Consider the following 20,297-nt stretch of genomic DNA (forward strand, 5'->3'; position numbering starts at 1 on the left):
AATCGCCAACCTGTCCCTTATACCAAAGCTGTTCCTGCGTTCTTCCCTTTTCCAATATTTTGATCTATAGCTACCTTTCTTGCCATTTCTGCTTTCATTATTCCCACCTTTCTGCTGTGGTGCTTTCTTGCATTCAAAGATTTTATGGCCGAATATGTTACATCTGCAACATTTCCTTTTAAAGGACTTTTCCCCTTAAATTTCTCACTTACGAATGCATGCTCCTTACTGTCATCATTATGAGGTTTTTCCTCCTCTGCCATTAAACGAGTCCTGACACTATCGACTGTGATATTTTCCCCAGTTTTTCAGAGCCATTATAAGGGGTTCAAATCTATCTGGTAAATTGGCTAAAATTATCCCAGCTACCAATTCTTCATCAGCATTGAGAACAGTTGATTTAAACTGTTGATGAGCTGAAATTACTTTATGGAGATAATCTGACGTATCTCTACATTCCACATAACGAGTGTTAATCAATTCTTTAATGATAGAAACTTTCCTAGTAACACCCTTATCATAAGTCTCAGCCTAGCTCTTTCCAAGCTTCCTTACAACTAGTCAGTTCCCTAATATCATTGAAGATGGTTTCACTTACCCCTTCTACTATAAATGATAGAGCTTTGGCATCTTTTGCTACATCATCTTTAGTTCTGCTACATAATCCCATAGATCCCCTTTTGATCAAATATATTTTCATTGCAAACTTCCAATCCATATAGTTTGCCCTGCCAGTCAATTGCTTGTGGCTAAATGCATCTTGGCCCCCCACAGACATTCTTACCTCTCAATTTGGACAAAAGTTAAAAAAAAATGATTTCAATAAATTTTCTACTGAAATAATTTGAAGCAGTCTAATTTAAAACAGCTTGATTTAACCTCATTCCCATTGTACCAGTTAAGCCTAATGTGCACATGGTTACTACTTAAGCCTATTACCAACATGTGGTTACATTGATCCCCTTATTGGTTAGTAGGCAAATTCGGAACTTACATTTTTAATAACATATTTTTAGTGCATATAGTCCGGGATCTAGTATTAACAATGTCAACGTAGAAAAGATGACAACAGCATAAATTTGATTACACATAAGGATAATTTTTCCTCTTGATATAACGATAATCCCTCTACAACAATATTTTTTTCTTGGTCTCCAGAATATGAGTATATCAAGGTTTTACTGTATTAAAAAATTTTCATTTTTGACAAAAATAAGTGTTCATCTATTGTTATTTAGGATAACATTTTATATTGAAGTTTAGCAATTAGCTCATTAAAAATGAAATTTCCATTTCATATTTAATGGAGGGAGGGGGGGGGGCAAAATCATTTCACATTCTCTTACAATAAGGGCAGGGGCCCAATTTCCTCAATTTCAAGTATGGTACTTAGCTAAGGCCTCATGATTTTTGGAACCCATTTTGGGCAATGCAATAACATCATTAGCCTGGGGAAGCATGCATTTTTTTTTCAGGTTAACCCTGCTGGTGAATATTTACATTTTGTAGATCAGTCTATATGAGCAGTTCTCAACTGGGGTTCTGCTGCCACTCTAGGAAAAAAAAAAATTTGAAAAGTATAAATACCTTTGAATAAAAATAAATCAGTAACTGATGAATAAATAAAAAATAGGACTGCAGGGCTCTGCCATAGAAATTATGTGCCAAAAAGGGCTCCTCGAATCAAAAGAGGTTGAGACCCGCTGGCCAATATGGTAAAACAATTTCAAAGTGGCAAAATTTGTATCCATATTTTATACTGCTGCAATTATTAGCAGGAAATTAGTTTCCTATTAAAATTTGAAATTATGAAAATTTCAGCGCTGACCATGTTAATAGCAGCTAAAAAAAGAATTTGAGAGAAAAAAAAAATTAGGGAAATTTGTTTCTCAAAGGAAATAGTTTTTTTATGTCAAAGCATTCGTAAAGATTGCCTGATAAACTCTAAAAAAAAGTATCGTTCACCTTCGACCAGTTTGAAAGTACTTTTCTGTTTAAAAAATTTATGAAGAAAAATAAAAGATTGCAGCAGATATTAGATTTTGGCTGTAACTAAATAGATCAATTATTAAACTAAAAACACACTATTCAACTTTTGCCAAATGTAAACTTCGGCAAGTACTTTTCTATGAGTGACATATTGATTCATTGTAACCAATCCAGGGCAGAAATATGGGATGATGGGGGCATTGCCACCCAGTGTTGATGACGGAGCCGACTGATCTAATGTACATGCATATATGGACCACCGACCACCACATGCCGCTGTGGTGGTCGAGTGGTTATAGTGCCGGACTCGTGATGCGAGGATCCGGGTTCGAACCCCACAGTGGTGGTCGGCTGAAGTTGGTTTTCTGTGGTTCCCAACTTCAAGGCGCAAATGCGAGCCGATCTCCCCGTTAAAAAAGTCTCGCCACAGAGAGCAACAGTCCTACAACGGTAAATCATTCAACCATAACACTTCACTCATAGTTAGAAAATTTGGGGGCAGATGACAGCACTACACATAACAAGCATTACACCGAAACAAACTTTACGTCAGGTTGCACTACACGTACACGCACATTCCCGCATGTACCGATTCGTTGGGGGGTTCCGCGGGGGGGGGGGTTGTATGTGGGGTGTAGCAGTAGTAGGTAGGGACTCCAAAAAAATGGGTTGGGGATCCATGATGTTCTTAAGTCAACCACCTCATTGGGCAATTTGCCTGTTGTGGCGTTGTATTTGTATTTGTATATATCAATTTACATCATCATGTCCCCCTCCCCAGCCTTTCATGTATATCTTTGCTTATATACATCCATTGGCCTATGCAAAGTGGGGAGGGGGGTTGGTGTTCTAACCCCTGTTGAGCCAAGATTATAGTGTTATTTTGCAGGAAAAAAAGTAAAAACCCCCTTCAGAAGGGAAAAAAATCTGAAAACCCCCCCTCGAGAAAATTCTGCGTATGCCTATGTATACATCTCTGCCAAATTTTGTTTAAGTGTAATAAGAAACTGTTTTCTGGGAGCTTTTTGGGACTATTATTGTTGGTTGAATGAAGCATGCTGAGTATTAATACATTTTTATCTTTTTTACCTTGGTAGATTGTGACTGTGGCAGCATTGTTTTCAAGTAGCGAAGTTTCATGTAACTGTAATATCACTTTCTTTATCACATTTCTCTACGATTTCCTTCTACTAAGCAAGTGTTTTTGGTTTTTAGCATTCAACGTCTCAATAATGGCCTCAAATTAATGAGCTGAAAAATATTTCTCAATCAAAAAATTCTTTGTTTCTGGGAAAAAACCATCTTGATCATACAACAGACTAAGAGCTACTGTATCAGTACACATAGAAAAAAAAAAACCTTTGCATCTAGAACAGTATAGTGTTGTTGTCTATCACAAAACTTTGTATTTACAATCAGTAAAATATTTTGCGACAGGTTGCATGACTTTTAAATCACTCTGTACTGTCATTAATCATTTTTGTCACACCACGGTCATTTTCTGCACACCAGGGCTAACTAGACCAGGACCTACAATTTATTGTCGATTCTGAACAGCAGGCTTGTTTTTTATACTAATCGAGAGGTTGGTGTGCTAACCCCTCAATGGGGGACTCCCTGCAGTAGAATTTTTTTTCTGTGGTCATGTCGCCGTTTCTGTTGTACCCGTGTGTCAGGAAAGTTTTCTGACAAGGACGAACCGGGTATCAAACTCGCGACACCTCTAAACATCCTTTGGTACTTTAGGCAAGTATCTTATCGATCTGGGCTACCGTGCCCCCTCTGTACTCTCCACTTGCCATTCCTTCCTCTCAGACAATAAATTAGCTTCAACCTTGAACGACCAGTATTCACTATTTTCATTTAGAAATACATTGTAATGAGGGGAAACTTTTTCCACAAAAATTTTACATCCTTTTTTCCTATAGTTAGTATGCTGGGTCTAAATGACCCATACCTCAGTTCTAGGTATAATTACTTATTGGTCTGCATTACAAAATGTTTAAAGGTGCGGCAGAGCAGATGGGCAATAAGTACTGCAACCTCCCACTCAGGCAAGCCAAGGCTATGAAACTCAACAGTTTATTGACCACTTGAACTGAAATGACGAGTCCAGCTTGCCATGAAATTGTCTGAGCAGTGCTGCCTGAAAATAAATTGCAGTTCGAAGGGTTAATAACAATTAACTAACTGAATTTGTTAACAACGATATAACAAAGTTAAAAACATTGAGGTTGTTGCTAGCATGTTTTTATAATTACATCTGACCAGCAAGAAGGTTAGGTGTAGAAGGCTTCTGGAATCGTGACGATCTTCATTTACATTGATGCGCAGGGCCGTATTTATGTTTTTGCCGCCTGTGGGCTATAAAACTTTTGCCGCTTTCTCCCATTTCAGTCGAACTTTTTTACCCCACCCCTCCCATGCCATTACTATTGAATCATAAACAAAAGACAAAAAAGTGGTACTGTATATTGGTTGTGCCTAAATTTTACTTTTCTGCCCTGCATTCATATCGTATTCTGATCAATAATGATTGCCATGTAACGGGAGGGGGTGCTTAACCTCCGGCCCGCAGGCATCTACACATCGATGAAAAACACTTGTAGATTTAATTCCAATGTATGGTGCATGCATTCGAACATGAAAGTATCTCAGCAACAAAATTAATAATGCACACATTACATAATATCTATACATATTATCTTTAACAGCACGTCCTAAAGTGTATTTTGAGATACTTTTAAAAAAAATTTTCATGGACATTAAAATTCTAGATAGGGCCCGCCAGTGGTTTGTGCACTCGTGTGATTTTAATTCTTGCATTACTTGAATGTACAGTGTGTCCCACAATCGCCTGATGGTTTTCAAAATGGGAATAGCAAGAAAACGGTGACATGTTAAAGTCATTCTTGCGGAATGTAAATGGGCGAAGTCAGGAATCTCAGCTACATCATTCATGTTTCAATGGATTGTATAGTTATTAAAATAAAATAAAAAATTAACCTTTTATATGGACGACCTGTGCCCAAAAACCAAATTAAAAAGTTTTTGCCCTGTCTCTTCTGATGCCAACAAAGAAATTTTCACGTTTCTAAGTGCAATATTTGCAGAGATATCTGAATTCAAAAATTGGAGAAAAGTTGGGAAAGAAGCGTTGTCTGTTAGTTTTTGTTGCCTCTTTTTCCCAACTTTCCTCCAGAGTTTTGAATTAAAATATTTCAGTAAATACTTAGAAACAAGGAAATTCTTATCAATTAAACTGCTCTTGTTCCTTCCATTTTTGTTTTTTTCCCTATGCTACTTTTATATTGAAAGATACATGATAAAAATTATAAAAGTAGTATAGATCCGGAGCCCTTTCCAGTATATAATTTCTATGGCGGAGCGCCGTAGGCCTATTTTTTATTTATTCATCAAAGTTACTGATTTATTTTTATTCAAAAATATTAATAATTATTTTTTTCAAATTTACTGGGTTTTTCTTCCCTCGTAGCAGCTGCGGAGCCCCTGGGAGTTCACACGGAGCCCTTAGAGCTCTGGGGAGCACCGGTTGAGAACCGCTGGTATAGATTATGTAAAAAATTCTTTAAAACGTTAATTTAGTATTTAAAAGGTTAGAATAATACATACTTTATAGATTTTCTTTTGTTCTACCAAAATCAATTTTTGTGAAAATTTTTTACATGATATTCAAAAATGAGCCACGTCTAAAATCAGTGACCAAAAATGCATCACAAAATGCATCATGGTTTCCAAAACCTTGTGTATGCTCATCAGAGTTTCCAGACAATGTGTTAAAATTTCAATTCTACAGGTCTGAATAATCCAATTTATTATATTAAACTGATTCTAAATACGAACTAATGTGGGATTTACTGAGTGGTAATTAATTTTTTTTATTAAAATTGAAAACAAAATGAGCAATAACTAATATATATTTCATTGTGCTCTTTTGTTTCTATATTTCATTGTGCTCTTTTGTTTCTATATTTCATTGCGCTCTTTTGTTTCTATATTTCATTGCATATATTTTTTTATTGCAGTACGTGTAGTTTAATACAGTACGGTATTTTTGGAATAAGCACCACATGAACGTATGCGTTGCTGTATCTGAAAAAAAAGAACCATCAATATATGACATGAACTTAACATCATGTTTATAAATTTAACATAAAGCCTCCCATCTGTCGCACATTTCTGATATAAGATTTATTAAACGCTTATTTTTTATTTCGGAAATACTTGCTGAATGCTCAGTAATGATTGTCAAATGCTTGCCAATTTTAAAAATGCTATTTGGTTAACTGACAGTCGAATATAATGTGATGCAGTAGGCCAATCTCTTGGAAATTGTGTTTTTTGAAATGAAAATGAACATAAGCATTGCATCTCTCTCAATGTAAGCACCACCAGTCTCTAAAATCATGTTTTTTAAAACGTAGACAACGCAATGCTCGTTCCATGAAATAAGGAGATTAATATAACATAACAATTAAAATACTGTGTCTAAGTAAAAGGCACTATGTCCATCTTCGTCAATATTGAGATAACGCTGTTAATTTGATGTATTTTCGTTACACTATACACATAGGTATAGAACATCAAGTCCTATTTCAATAAATAACACAGATATTCTCACTTTTAAAACACTTTAAACGGCTGTCTTGTGAAATTTCCCTTTTGGCAAATGGCGCCAATTATCTGATATACAGAAATATTTCAAACTGCAAATGTAAACTGTTCACCTGTCGTGTTTGTTCAACACCTCCTAGAGATCTATCTCTAGGAAGTGCTGGTTTGTTACTCATCTGAAAAGTGAGTAAGACAGGACAATATAAGGATTGCAGAGAAAATACGATTTAATTGTTGTCCCTGTATTAAGACCAGGATGTAAGTCAACTTCATGTGGTTTTGCAACCAAAATGAAACTGAAATACAATAAATATTCTTTTTCTGCTTTAATTTTTTAAACGAGCACTAGCTCAAACTTTTTTCAATTTATCGATGTATCATACAAAAAAATATAAGCCTTACGCCTTATTGAACACAAGTATTACAGAGGATTCCAAATTACCTAAGATTGAATTGTGGCAATTGCTCATAAATTATCATTAAAGAAAACTCTCACAAAATACAAAATGTGTGAACTTATCAGAAACGAGTAGCTATATTTGATATTTAGCTATATTTGTTTTCATCAGGTAAATGTAAAACGAAGAGATTTTTTCCATTTTGTTGGTAATCCTGCTTTTATAACCAAATGTAGTTTTGTAATTCAGTATACAATTAATAAAATAATGGGTTCTGCCAAGCTCCGCATTTGTCCCCTTTTTTCAGGAAAACGTCACAAGAGGAGAGCTGTCTTTCTCATATGGCGGGCGTTGTTAAAATCGGTAGAATATTCTATCTTTTTACTTTCAAAGACAGCCGAAACTGAGCTATTGGAATGTGGTCAGCTGGAAAGGGTGCAGCAGCCTCCAGTGACGGAAAGAATCCCCTTTTTTTTCTTCCTGACCACTGTGCCGACACCCTCCATAGATAGCTCTCCCATAGGATGTTGACTGAACTCCTTTTTCCAACACCTTCAGTAATTTGAAATGAGCGCTGCTTTGTTTCGCTGGACGCCCTCCCAACGCTATTTGTGACAATACTATTTGGGAAGGCTGCATGCACACTGTAAACAGGAAGATTAGACAATCATATATTTTTTTACTTCAACGGCAGTCTGTGTGGAAAAACACAAAAATAAACAATATGATTTAATAATTATATATTATTTACGATAGAAATGACACATGGCACTTTCACACGTTTACGAAACGTGAATTAAAAAAACTTTTTATTTATCCTCTTTCTATACTCAGAAATTTGTCCCCCCCCCTGAATTTGCTGCCCCGGGCTATAGCCTGCTTAGCCCCCCCTGTAAATATACTACTGTTGATGCTTGCACTGCACAGTCACATTTGCATACACTGAAAAATACACAACACAACACCTCTCTCCTCAATTGAAGAGACTAATTGTTATAGTGTGCTTTGATATCTATCCAGCTTTTTCAGAATCCTAGTTGAATGTTTAAGTTGCACATTGGGTTCTAGAACAGTTTCATTATCATTAGGTGCAATCACTTCCACATCTGCTTCAACTAGAAGATTTTTTCAAAATTCTCTTACAAAACTGTGACAGATGCAAGGAAAACTTTTGTAAGCTCTGGAACATCCAACTTCTTTGCCAATGACGTTCGTAGTAATTGGCTAGCATGATGAACATGCACAGATCCATCCATTGAACAAACCTTGTATAGGACTCTGCTAAGTCACTGTTCCACAGTAGCTGATAACCATTTTAGATCCTTGCCATTGATTCACATCAGTACTGGATCCCCAACCTAAAATTACCTCATTTGGTGTTGGTCTTTTAGCATAGAATCTTCTTGTGACCCAACAACTCATTGTCGAACATTGTGATATCTAATCGAGATCTCACATTTCGAAACATTAGGAGTCTAGTGGAAGATTTTGCCTAGAAACATGAGCGGATCGCTTATAATGGAAAAGAAAATTATTAATCTTCAAATTCAGACTACCAAGTTCAGCCATCAGACCTCTGGCCCCTTTTTAATGTCTGCACGCATCTCTCAGCTTGGCCAATACTTTGTGGAAAATATGACTCCGATAGCAAGTGCTTGATTCCATTTCTATCAAAAAATTCTTTTATCTCCCGTGACGTAGAATTTTTTCCATTGTCAAAAATCAGTCACTTGCAGATTGAATCTTAAAAAACAGTCTTGTAATTTTTCGATCGTAACAGAAGCTGTGAGAGATTTAGTAGGATATACCTCTAACCACTTGGAAAAACTATCCACTATCACAAAAAAATAATGATTAGCAAATGGTCCAGCATAATATGAAGGCGTTGCCACGGTTTATCGGTAAACTCTCACAGATGAGTAGGAATCGTATTTGGTTCATGAGATTGTTTAAAACAAGGTTAATAATTTTTTACCAAACCTTCATTGTTCTTATCAATATTTTTCCAGTTAACATAACTGCGGGCTAATGCCCTCTTAACAATACCCAAATGTCCTTTATGAAGTTCCTCCATAATGTGTTTGCGCGAATTGAGTGGAATCACTACTCTTATAACTTTCATTATATACCCCTGATGAATGCAATATTTATAATTGTCAGCAACACTAATAATTCTCGATCCTTTAAAATCTCACGAGCAATCATTTTACTTGTTACTGGCAAAACACCCAACTGGTTAACTTGAAAAACATGTACTTCATCTACAGAATTTTCATTCACTTTTTAAGTTGGAAATCTCGAGTAAAAGTCTGCATTATTACATCACAGTCTTATGGTATTTAATGTCATAATGTCCTTGTAAAAGTAGTGCATAATGCAACAACCTCACAGCACTCAAGGTCGGACATCCCTATTCTGGTGAAAATATTGTAACCAGTGGTTTGTGATCAGTTAGTAGCATAAAATGTCTACCATACAGGTAATTGAAAAACTTCTTGACTCCCCAGAATATTAACAAGGCCTCAGTTGATCAGAGTAATTTTTTCTGCTTTCAACAAAGTTTGAGATGCAAAAACTAAGTTTTTCTTGACCATCAGGGAAAATATGCAATATTACTGCACTGATTCCATTTTGCGAAGCATCAGTTGTGAGCACTATAGGCTTCTTTGGGTCAAAATGCATTAGAACTCGATCAGAAATAATTTCATTTTAACTTTTTTTGAATGCAAAATCACAATTTTTATCCCACCTGAACACAATTACTTTAAGAAAAAAATTATATAGTGGATTCACCAAATTTGCCATTAGGAATAAACCTGGCATAGTAAGTGATCAGACCCAAAAATGATTTTACTTGAGTTACATTTTTGGGTCTTTCTGTGTTTTTAATCGCTTCAATTTTGTGAAAATCAGATGCATCAGTTTTAAAACCGAGATAAGCAATTTGTTGCTCCAGAGAAATTGACATTTTCTTCTATTCAGTGTTATATCATTTGCAGAATACATAGACAAAAATTTGTCTAGAGATTGTACATGAGTACTCAAATCTTTAGAAGCTATTACAATATCATCATAAAATACTTATAACCCATCAATGCTCTGAAATACAGCCTTCATGCATTTTTGCCTCTTTGCAGGTGCACATGCAATGTCAACACCTATGCACATTATATAGCCCTTTAATGGTACTGATAGTTAACAGTTTCAAGGATTTTTTGGACACCTGTATGTGCATGTATGCATCTTTCACGTCAAATTTTGCAAAATGTTTGCAATTTCAGAATTCCGAAAAGATATCTTCTATATTTGGAATAGGCTAATCATTAATTTGTAAATACATGTTCAAGGTTATTTTATATTCCCCACAAATTCTAATTTGACCACTTAGCTTAACAATTAGCACAATCGGTATAGCCCAGTCGGAATGATGGGAATAATATCTAAAACCAAAACTTTTGAATCTGTCCAATTCAGCTTCAACGCATGACTTTAGAGCGAAAGGCACAGTTTGAAAGCTACAAAACACTGAGTTAGATTTACAACCTAGAGTTTCACCAATCTCATAGTTTAACTTTACTGGATCTTCTGAGAAAACATCACCATACTTATTTACCAAATCTTGTATTTTCAATCTGGCATCAGATACATTAAGAAGCATAACATGCTTACCTTGACAGATATTTTTTCCAATCCAGCTTCACTCTACCAAAAACTGAATCAAAATCACCTTTGACAATATATAAATTACTACAATATCCATGGGAGAACCAAAGCACGTTTGCTTTTAATTTTCCTAGAACAGACATTTGCATTATTATAAACAAATAATGAAATATTACATGGTTGTCACAAAGTTTTCAAGATCAATGAAAATGTGGCACCTTGTCACTAATTTTAACTGGAATTATTATTTTAGCAGGAGGATGTGGCTCTGACAAATCTATACTCACAATTTAATTTAGATTGGATCTTTCCAAACCTCACAATGCCCTGCATTTGAAATCCCTTGCATCACTAGCTTTAGGCTGTGATCACAAATCAATGTTTTAAGCATTCTTTGCCTGAAAACAAGCAGCTTGTATGTGGCCCTTCTTAAAACATAAATGACAGGTAGAATTTATAAAGCTGCAATTCGGAGCAATGTGCTTGGGCTTATTACACCGTGTACAGACCACTTTACATCCATGAGTATGTTTAGAATTCATATTTTCATTTACGAGACCATCACATTTATGTCTGTTCATGTTACTAAAAGATTTTAAAAAAGCAAACACTTCGCTTGCTTAAATTTCTGATCTCTGATGTTAATTCTATTCACGCTAATATTCATTTCATTTTTCAGGTAAGGAACACCATGCTGAGCTTCTCCTTCTACCATAGCTTTTTTATAACATCCTCATACTTTAGATTATGAGTTTGCAAAAAATAATTCTGGGTTGCTCTGGAACGTATGCCATTAATAACTTGATCTCTGATTTCTTCCCTTAATTTTTTGCTTCCCTTTCAGAACCACAATTAGCCTGCAATATATTTTAGGTTAAATACTCGGTAAATGTCTCCCTTTCTGCCTGAATTCGAGTACATAATTTCTGTCATTTAGTCAAAATCAGTGGTTTTGGTTGCAGATACAGGACTAACATTTCAACTGTGATTTCAAATTTCAAATCAATCAGCCTTTCAGGAAACATTAAAGTCTTGAGCATAAATTAAAAAAAAACTCTCGAACTTTTCAACATAATCTTGAAAAGCCTCCAAAGTTGCGTTAAACTCCTGGAAAACTAGAATTGAGAGAGAGAAATGATTTAGGTTAGGCTCATTTTTCTTCAGTCATTTTTTTCCATTCCTTTTCTTTCATTGCCACTGTTATGTCAGAATCATGTAGATCTAATGAATATGCTTTGATATTCTACTCAATGTATGTAATAAAACTAAACATGTAACAGATTAAACATGTTGAACAGGAACTGAAAAAACATTGTAAGAGCCATTGCCTTCTTGGCAGTTACATGAATGTATAGCACTGATCCGCACACTGCACAGTCACATTTGCATATACTTAAATACGCAACAAAACACACCGGCCGGGCCAGTTCCACGTTTGACATTTTGAAAATTCCAAAGTAAGGATTTCGAAAAAAAATTCAAAAGTATAAAAATTTGAGTGTTGCACTGAAAGTATTCACCAGCAATCAGAGATAAACATTTTTGTACTCACACAAGCAGGTTACAAACTTCACAGCGATCCAAAACAGTTTATTGTGTAGTTTTCAGGTGACCACATGCAGTGGAGCAGATGGAAAATAAATACTGCTAACTCCCACTCTCGTAAGATTCTATATTTTCAGAAGGCTTTTTTTACTTGCTTGAGGATCACATCAAATGCAAGAGATAAAACCCAAGTCTAATGAAGCTCAACAATTTATTAATAACGATAACTAACAGAATTTGTTAACAATGATATAACAAAATTAGAAACATTTAGGTTGTAGTAATTATAAAAACATGCTAGCAACATCTCTGACCAGTGAGAAGGTTAGGTGTAGAAGGAATCTAGAATTGTGACTATCTCTGTTTTATAGCCAAAGACCAAGGTAGCTCATGATGTTATGAAAAGTCTGGAATTTGGAATGGTCTGAACATTTGGAATAAAAGGTAAAAAAGAGCAGATTTACCCTTCGTTATCAACCACATACACACCTGAAAACTTCTCTTCTATGCATAATAAATTTATGCATATTTTTTTACTCGTCACACCATATTCTTTCCCTTATCACATGATCTCATTTTCAGAGAAAGGATTTCATATTGCTAATGCTAGAGGAGAGCATGTGAGATAACTAAAAAAAAACAATAAATAATGCTAATGCTGACGTAAATGAAAACAAAATTGAATTCCATTTATAACTGTCAGCCAACAAAACTGTTTTTCACGATGTTCAACATTGGCACTTGGGGAGAGGTGAAAGCAGAAACTGGTATCACCTATATTCTGACAATTATTTCTGGAGTACAGTTATCACACAAAATTTTCTATTTTCTACTACAAATTCACAACACATAGTTTTTTTAAACACAAAAATGTGTGCAGAAAATTCAAAATTTTTTTTAATGTCCATGATAAAAGGAAAACATTTTCGATGGACTCGTTTATCCCACATAGTGGCAAACTGCACACTGTCCTTGCGTCACGGCCATCAGATGACCTGTCATTTGTAGTAGGTTCATTGTTGCTTCGGAATTACAAATGTGAAATATGATCTGCTTCTCGCAATTCTGAATGAATTATCTAACATGCTATAATAGTCATATAGCAAATCTTTTTCCAATGGAATCCACAGCTGTGGTTTTGAAACAATTTGTTTTATCCCATGCAATAGGTTTTTTTGGACTACTCAAAACTGTCTTGCCTTTTCTTGAAATTTTCACATGAAAATTGTTGCACTTGCATTTTGCTAGTGTTTTTTGCCCTACATCTATTGAAGAACACAACATGCTTTGGAAGTTTCTAACACCTCATATTGTTGTTGCAAACTATATCTACCATTCCACATGCATCAGTTGGAACTGTTGTCATTGGATCATTTTCAACAATATCCTCTTCATCCGTGATGTTCCCAGATTCATTAGCAGGTAATTGGCATATATCTATGTCCAAAATATCCTACAGCTTCTTCTAATGAGATATATCTTTTTGATATGGTTATACACAGCTGAACATAAGACTATGCAAGATTGCGGATCTTGGTTTGATTAGTCTGCAGTTTGCAAAAACAGGCATTTCTAAGAATGTAACAATAAAAAGAGTACTCTCTCAATAAAAACAATCCATCCCAGAGAGCACATTCCTCTGTGTCATATTACCCAGAATTCGCCCCATCCACATGTCAAATGATGAAAACCCTGTGGTCTGAGTGGGAAAATCGAAACAGCGCACCACACATTAAATATCCCCAGAATCCTGCTCTCATGAAACGCCACTGTTCCATAAATGGAACATTGGCCTTTCATGAGAGCAGATGTTCCATAAATGGAACATGCATTTTTGAATGCATGTTGCTTGTTCATGTGTAATAGTACAAAGAAACTAATTGATTTACTTTGATATATTAAGTGGTAGAAATACACAAAATAATTTTCAATTTACTTCAAAATTGAAATTTTGTTAAATTTTTCAAAATTATGTCCAAAAAGTTTATATTGACCTGAAGTTAGTGAATTTATTTCAAAAAATACTTTGAACTCTTTTTCTATATACGATAAAAAACTGGAAATGTTTTTTCAAATAAAAACTATGTTCCATTTATGAAATGGTTACCTTTAAATGGTTAATATAAGAACAAATTGATCTGAACTTATAGTTAGAACTAAAAAAGGCTACTGGATATGGCAAAAAATTGGATTTGCTTATAAGGGCAATTTTTTTCTGTAGTTGTGATCTCTCATTATTAAAGATTTTTCCTATTATCTATTTTTTGAACTCTTTCACACAATTAACATGAAGAATTCACGTTAAAATCTTGCGACCATGTCTCAATACAGCCTACCCTAATATTTTTTCTAAAAACTCATTTCTGGTTTGTTTTGCAGATCAATTACTAAATCATATTATAGAAATTCTGTTGGGGCTCTGCTGTTGTATGATATTACAAGGCGATCTACATTTGAACATTTAATAGACTGGTTTTCTGAAGTACGACGTCATATTGAACCACACCGAGCTGTATTTGAGGTAAAAACTGTTATATTTGTTATAGTACTCTTGTTCCCCATGAAAGTAATGACCCATATTTATTTGACACACATAAATTGTTTCTTCCATAGCAGCAGTGGTGGCTCATAGTCCTTCTGGGGGGGGGGGCGCCAAAACAAATTTTCATTCTAAGATACCAGTAGTCAATATTTTCACAAATATGATTTTTCTAATGTATTTATTCCATTAATTAGATAATTTTGTGTATTGAAATTTCATTTTCAATACATCTGTTCAAATACAAAAAGTTCAAGCTGAACCTGGCAGCATAGAAGTAAGCAGTCAGTACAGTATGTCTGGCCACAATTTTTTCCACAATATTCTGAATTTATACAGGGTGTCTCAGTACCAGGTTTTCACTCTCTCATGCCCACTCTCCACCCTAAAACTTCTACGAAGTGTAGGGTGCACCCAGATGACTCAGGATGACATAGTGATTTCGGGATTGGAAATGCTTTCCTGATACAGTAGCGTAAACAGAAAACACACCATGTAAGTGAATATGCATTTTAACAAATAACAGAGGTAAAAAAAAAAAGTGTTCTAAGTGTCGTCCACGAGCTGTAATGTGGGTCTTGCATCTCTGGCACATGAAATTCCGAACAGCGTTCTAGGCATGTCTTGGACTTCCATGCAGTGAGTGCAGCCAGTTTGTCAGTGCTGATATAAAAGTTGAGTACACTTACAACTTGAATATAACATACACTGTGGATATAATATGCGGTTTTTTGTATTTTACGACTTTTGCCCCATTCACTTCTAGATATTTTTACCTCAGTTATAACATACCTTGCTCAAAACAAAACATGCACCATGGATATAAAATACTAAAAAAAATTGACCAGAATTAAATGTTTCCATTGCTACTCAGTCCTAGCAGGCTGTCTAGTGACTTACGAATAACCAGGGGTGGTGTGCAAAGGGGAAAGATAAGTTTTTGTATGTTCATAAGTTGTGTAATGTATGTATGTGTAGAGAATGAAAAGAGCCAGGAGATGATTGTTTATAAATCCTGCAAATGAGTTTTCTTCGGAAAATGAGTGCTCATCGAGAAAAAACAAAAACAACACAGTCAAAGGGATTATAAGTCATAAAAAGGGAAAAGTAGCAAAAGAAAAAAAATTGGCTTAACCCAGTGGGTGGGCAAACTTTTTTAGCAGCAGCCAAAAAACAAAAAATTTTGGCGGGCCGGATATATTCGCCCATTTAATCATAATTGAAATTTTCATGCTTAGAAATGAAGTGGCGGGATGTGTTCTATACTTTGAAGAATGCAACGGTTTCATTATAAATCAGACACAATGGTTTATCCTTTAGAACTGTGAAAAAATAAATGTAAGTGTAGCATATTTTTTGCATATTATGTTAAATTTTTTTGCACAGCCAAAGGCAAAAATTTTTAAATCGATTTCTATATAAATTCTCAACTATATTTTTCATATGCAAAAAATAGAAAAACCCTTTGAACTTTTTAAAAACACTGAAATTGAAAACTTCTATACTACTAATTTTGAAATCTGTGGGCTGGATATAACCTCTAAGTGGGCCCACATCTGGCCCATGGGCTGTAGTTAGCCCAGCACTAGCCTAACTAAAGAAAAACAGGTTAACCAAAAAATTTGGATGTAACAAACTGTACAGAAAAAATCTTGAAAAATATGAGTCTGAAATGATATATTTGTATAACATTCATTGTATGCATGGGTGATATCCTAACATTTTCTCACAAAAAGGCATGAATTTTTTCAACCACAAAAAATTTCAATTCCAAAATTATTAGTTATCGAAAGATAGTGCCATAACAAAATTTTGAACTTTAGAACCTGTTGGCAATGAAAGTAACTATGCTGACAACAAATTTTTGTTATTTCATAAAATTCTGCCTTTCCGTGCAAGCTAAATCATTTATGCTTTACAAATTATTGAAATTTTATCTTTTTTTTATTGCTTTTTGATCACCTTATAGAGTCAAGGAAAATTTCCCCAAAAAATTTCTCTTATGAGTAAATTTTTCACAAATTTTGAAAATCTATTGCTAGCTATTGGTGAAAATATGTAGTCAAGTACCCTTAGTAAAATATTGAATTGCATGTATAATTTAATTTTTTTTGATGAACTCAATTTCCACAAATATCAAGAAAATTCTTATGTGGACCAAATTTTTCCCAAGGATATGGGAAATTTATCACTAGCTACCATCACTGGGATGCAGGCTCCAATGTGCCGGAGAAGCATAACAAATTGTGCAGGAATTTTTTTCCCTCTCCTTGGCTACATTGTTACTTACAGAGCTCTCAGGACCAAGACATTACTCAGGGCCTGATTAAGACGTTTGAAGGCCTTAAGCACTTATGGGGAGGACAACAAAATCACTTGAGTATATTTTACATAATTTTGAATCCATCAATAAAAAAAAATAGATTAGCTACTTCTGAGCTATAAGTTTAAGACCAGCCGTAGATCCAGAAGTGTGTGTGGGGAGGTAATCACCCCTCTCAAATTCTGGATAATATGGTAAAACTTGGCCTGTTCCATAAAAGATGGGACAATCCTACAAAATCATACACTATTAATCGCTCTGGATCTGTGACTATCCGTTGCACACGATCTGAAGCGTGAACTGAGTGTGTGTAGGGGCCTTAACACTAGAACAGCCACTGGTCTCTTTTTGACACTGGGTACGAATGGCATAAATTATAAGTTGAAATCATGCTAATTCTATTATTCAAACAATTAAAAAAAAAAAGTAGTTTACGAAATGAAATTAAATAAAATGATCGATAGAGATGATCTGCATATATAGAATTGTGAAAAAAAGGTGAATCTTTTCTTTGAAAAGTATTTTAAAATTATAATAAAGGATAGGGGGAAAAGGATGAAAACTATTAATAATCAAATAACTTTTATTAGTATTACAGCATTGAAAAAAGATTGCAATGTGAATGCAATTAATAAATTTCTTTGTCATACTTATCGCAATACATTTTACAATAGTGAACAGACAGTCTTACTGATACATTTTCTACAAAAATTATAGGCTTTATTGGTCACATTTCCTTTGAATTTTTTCACTTCACATTTTTTAGTAGAGGCTTTGACATTAGTTTAGGCTAAGAAATTTTAACTTCATTGGTTTTTTTTCTTCTGTTCAATGTAACTTGAGTGCAGTTCATTTGCAAGATTCTGCAAGTAATGTTTCTTTGAAATTCATTGTTTGGGGATACAGATTTATATATAATCCAAGAATTTGTGGCGACAATGTCTAAAATATTGAAAAAAAGGCATGTACAGGCCATCATCTGAAACCAGCTTTGACCGAGTATTTTCATGCCATTTGATCAAAAATGTCCACACCACATTTAGTTTTGCTGTAAAACTGGACAGTTTTAGGCATCTTTTTTTTTTATTATTGTTGACAAAAACATTTGTGTGCAAAGTACTCAATATAAGTGCATTTTTTTGCTTTTCCCTTTAGTAAACAGTCAGTGTAGTGCCGGTGCTTTTGTGTTTGAGTAGTTTGGTTGAAAAAAGCGTATCTTTGCTATTTTTGACAGCATCAGAAATTTCACTTTTGTGTTTTATTCACTGTTCCGACAAGACTTGTGTTTTATTAATTTTTCTGCTAGTTTTACACCAGGTGGTTTTACAGAGGTGAAAAAGTTATCCGCTGTGATAGTGTGCCCCTTGTTTTTATAAGGCTCAATAAGTTTCAAAACTACATATTCAGCTAGTTGTTGTCTTTTTCTAGATTCATTCTTTCCGAGATAAGGAAATGCATTCAAGACATACTTTGATTCGACACAGCTGCTAACCAAAAATTTTGCCCATACTTATTGCTGGGTTTGTTTCCCTGAACTGCGTAAAAGGGCAACACGTCTTGCTGGGAAATAATTGTTCGTCAATTGTTATTTTCTCTCCAGGCTTATAATTCCTACTGTAGTTTTCGATAAATGTTCCAAACTTCAGAAATCATTGCAAACTTGTTTTCTTGAAGCCGTTCAGATTGTGTTAGTTTTATATCGAACATTGAAAACAGAGAAAATTTTTCAATCTATGTGTAGAAATAGTTTCTTTGTAAAAGTTCAAGCATCAAGAGTCTGACCAAAGAGATTGCAATCGACGTTTTTAGCTCTGCTTACTCCACAAGCATGTAGTTTAAATAATAGTGCACATAGTTACATCAACAGATGAAAACCAATTTCCATCCTGAAGAACCCTTCTTGCTTCAGTTTCTGTACATTTCTTTACATGATCTAATGTAAATTGATCGATAAAATGCAGCTATGAACTCATGACAGACTTTCACTTGAAAAAACTTGCTGGACTGCTTTTTTCCCGTAAAATATTTCTTAAGGGAAATATACCATAGGGATTCAAATCCACATCAGCTTCTTCCCACTCAGTTCCATCACAAGATATATATAAATTCGACTTACTTGCGACATTATTAATATCACTTTCATCAGATTCATTGGTTTGGAAAATACTTCACTATTTGGAATCTATATCGGAGATAGATAATTCACCACCTGATTCATTTTCAGATAAATCTCTGAGCAAACGTAACGTGCAATTTCTGCCCCGCTGCAACCTTTTTGCCAGATATTGTTGCTCTGCCAAACCAGACGCAACCCAGATTCTGTGCCTTCTGGGATGTAAGCCTTTTACCCGTGTACACACACTGTTGCTCTAGCACAGTGTTTCCCAAACTTATTCAGCCCATCGCCCCCTTTTCAAAGACAAAATTTCTCATCATCCCCTTGGAAGTGATGTTAAAAATCCTCATAAAAAGATCTAAAGATGCAGTGACAAATTTTCGATTTTTTTCCATCAATGTTTTCCTGCAACAAGGTAGTATAAAAAGGGTTAAAAGTTCGAAAACAATTACAGTAAAGTTTCAAAAGATTACAGTAAACTTCATTAAAAAACAAAAAAATTAATTTTGAGAATTATGAAATTATAATTCACAAAACAGATGCATATATTTACAGAGTAATATTCGCATCATTACTTGAAAAATATCTATTAATAATAAAAAAATTTTAAAAACACAGACAACTACAATTGTCGCTTAGTTTTAATAAAAATAATTTTTTTATTAATAGATATTTAAGTGAGAGATGACTTTCGATTAGCTTTGCTAATTCAGCATGCATTCTCAAATCCTCACAATTGAATATCTGTAGGCGATTTAGATTTTTTTGGGTGAAAGATTTGTGACTGCATTGAAACGTCTTGCTCCTGATTTGAGCTACATTAGAGCCTCTCAATAATGGGCACTCACGAGACCGAAAATTTTCTCTGCTAACGAGGAGTGTCCGTTAATGAATAGTAAAATAATCAGTTGCATATCCAGAATTCCGTTGACGTAATTCAAAAAGTGTTCTGTAACCGGAGGTGTCCCACATCTTGCACAACCTTGTCAACTGAACCTTACAGTCCTGAAACAATTTAAACTAGATTTAACGCGTTACCTATTCCTATGAAATCACATATATCCGGGTGGGGGAGTCCGTTATTTGAGG

At 34.6% G+C, this 20,297-nt stretch overlaps 1 protein-coding gene across 1 annotated transcript in view; it reads left to right on the forward strand.

Annotated features, from left to right (window-relative positions):
• Positions 1–20,297, forward strand: part of Rab39 (RAS oncogene family member Rab39) — a 141,004-nt gene that overhangs the window by 43,630 nt on the left and 77,077 nt on the right. Inside the window, exon 2 of the mRNA XM_089239585.1 lies at positions 14,610–14,751. Within this exon, the coding sequence (XP_089095711.1) occupies positions 14,610–14,751 (142 nt within the window). The remainder of the gene's footprint in view (positions 1–14,609; positions 14,752–20,297) is intronic.

Source organism: Pholcus phalangioides, unplaced genomic scaffold (genome assembly GCF_987345545.1).
Source record: "Pholcus phalangioides strain wild (caught in Gottingen) unplaced genomic scaffold, Ppha-v1.0 ptg000011l_1, whole genome shotgun sequence".
In the NCBI taxonomy this organism is placed as follows: Eukaryota; Metazoa; Arthropoda; class Arachnida; order Araneae; family Pholcidae; genus Pholcus; species Pholcus phalangioides.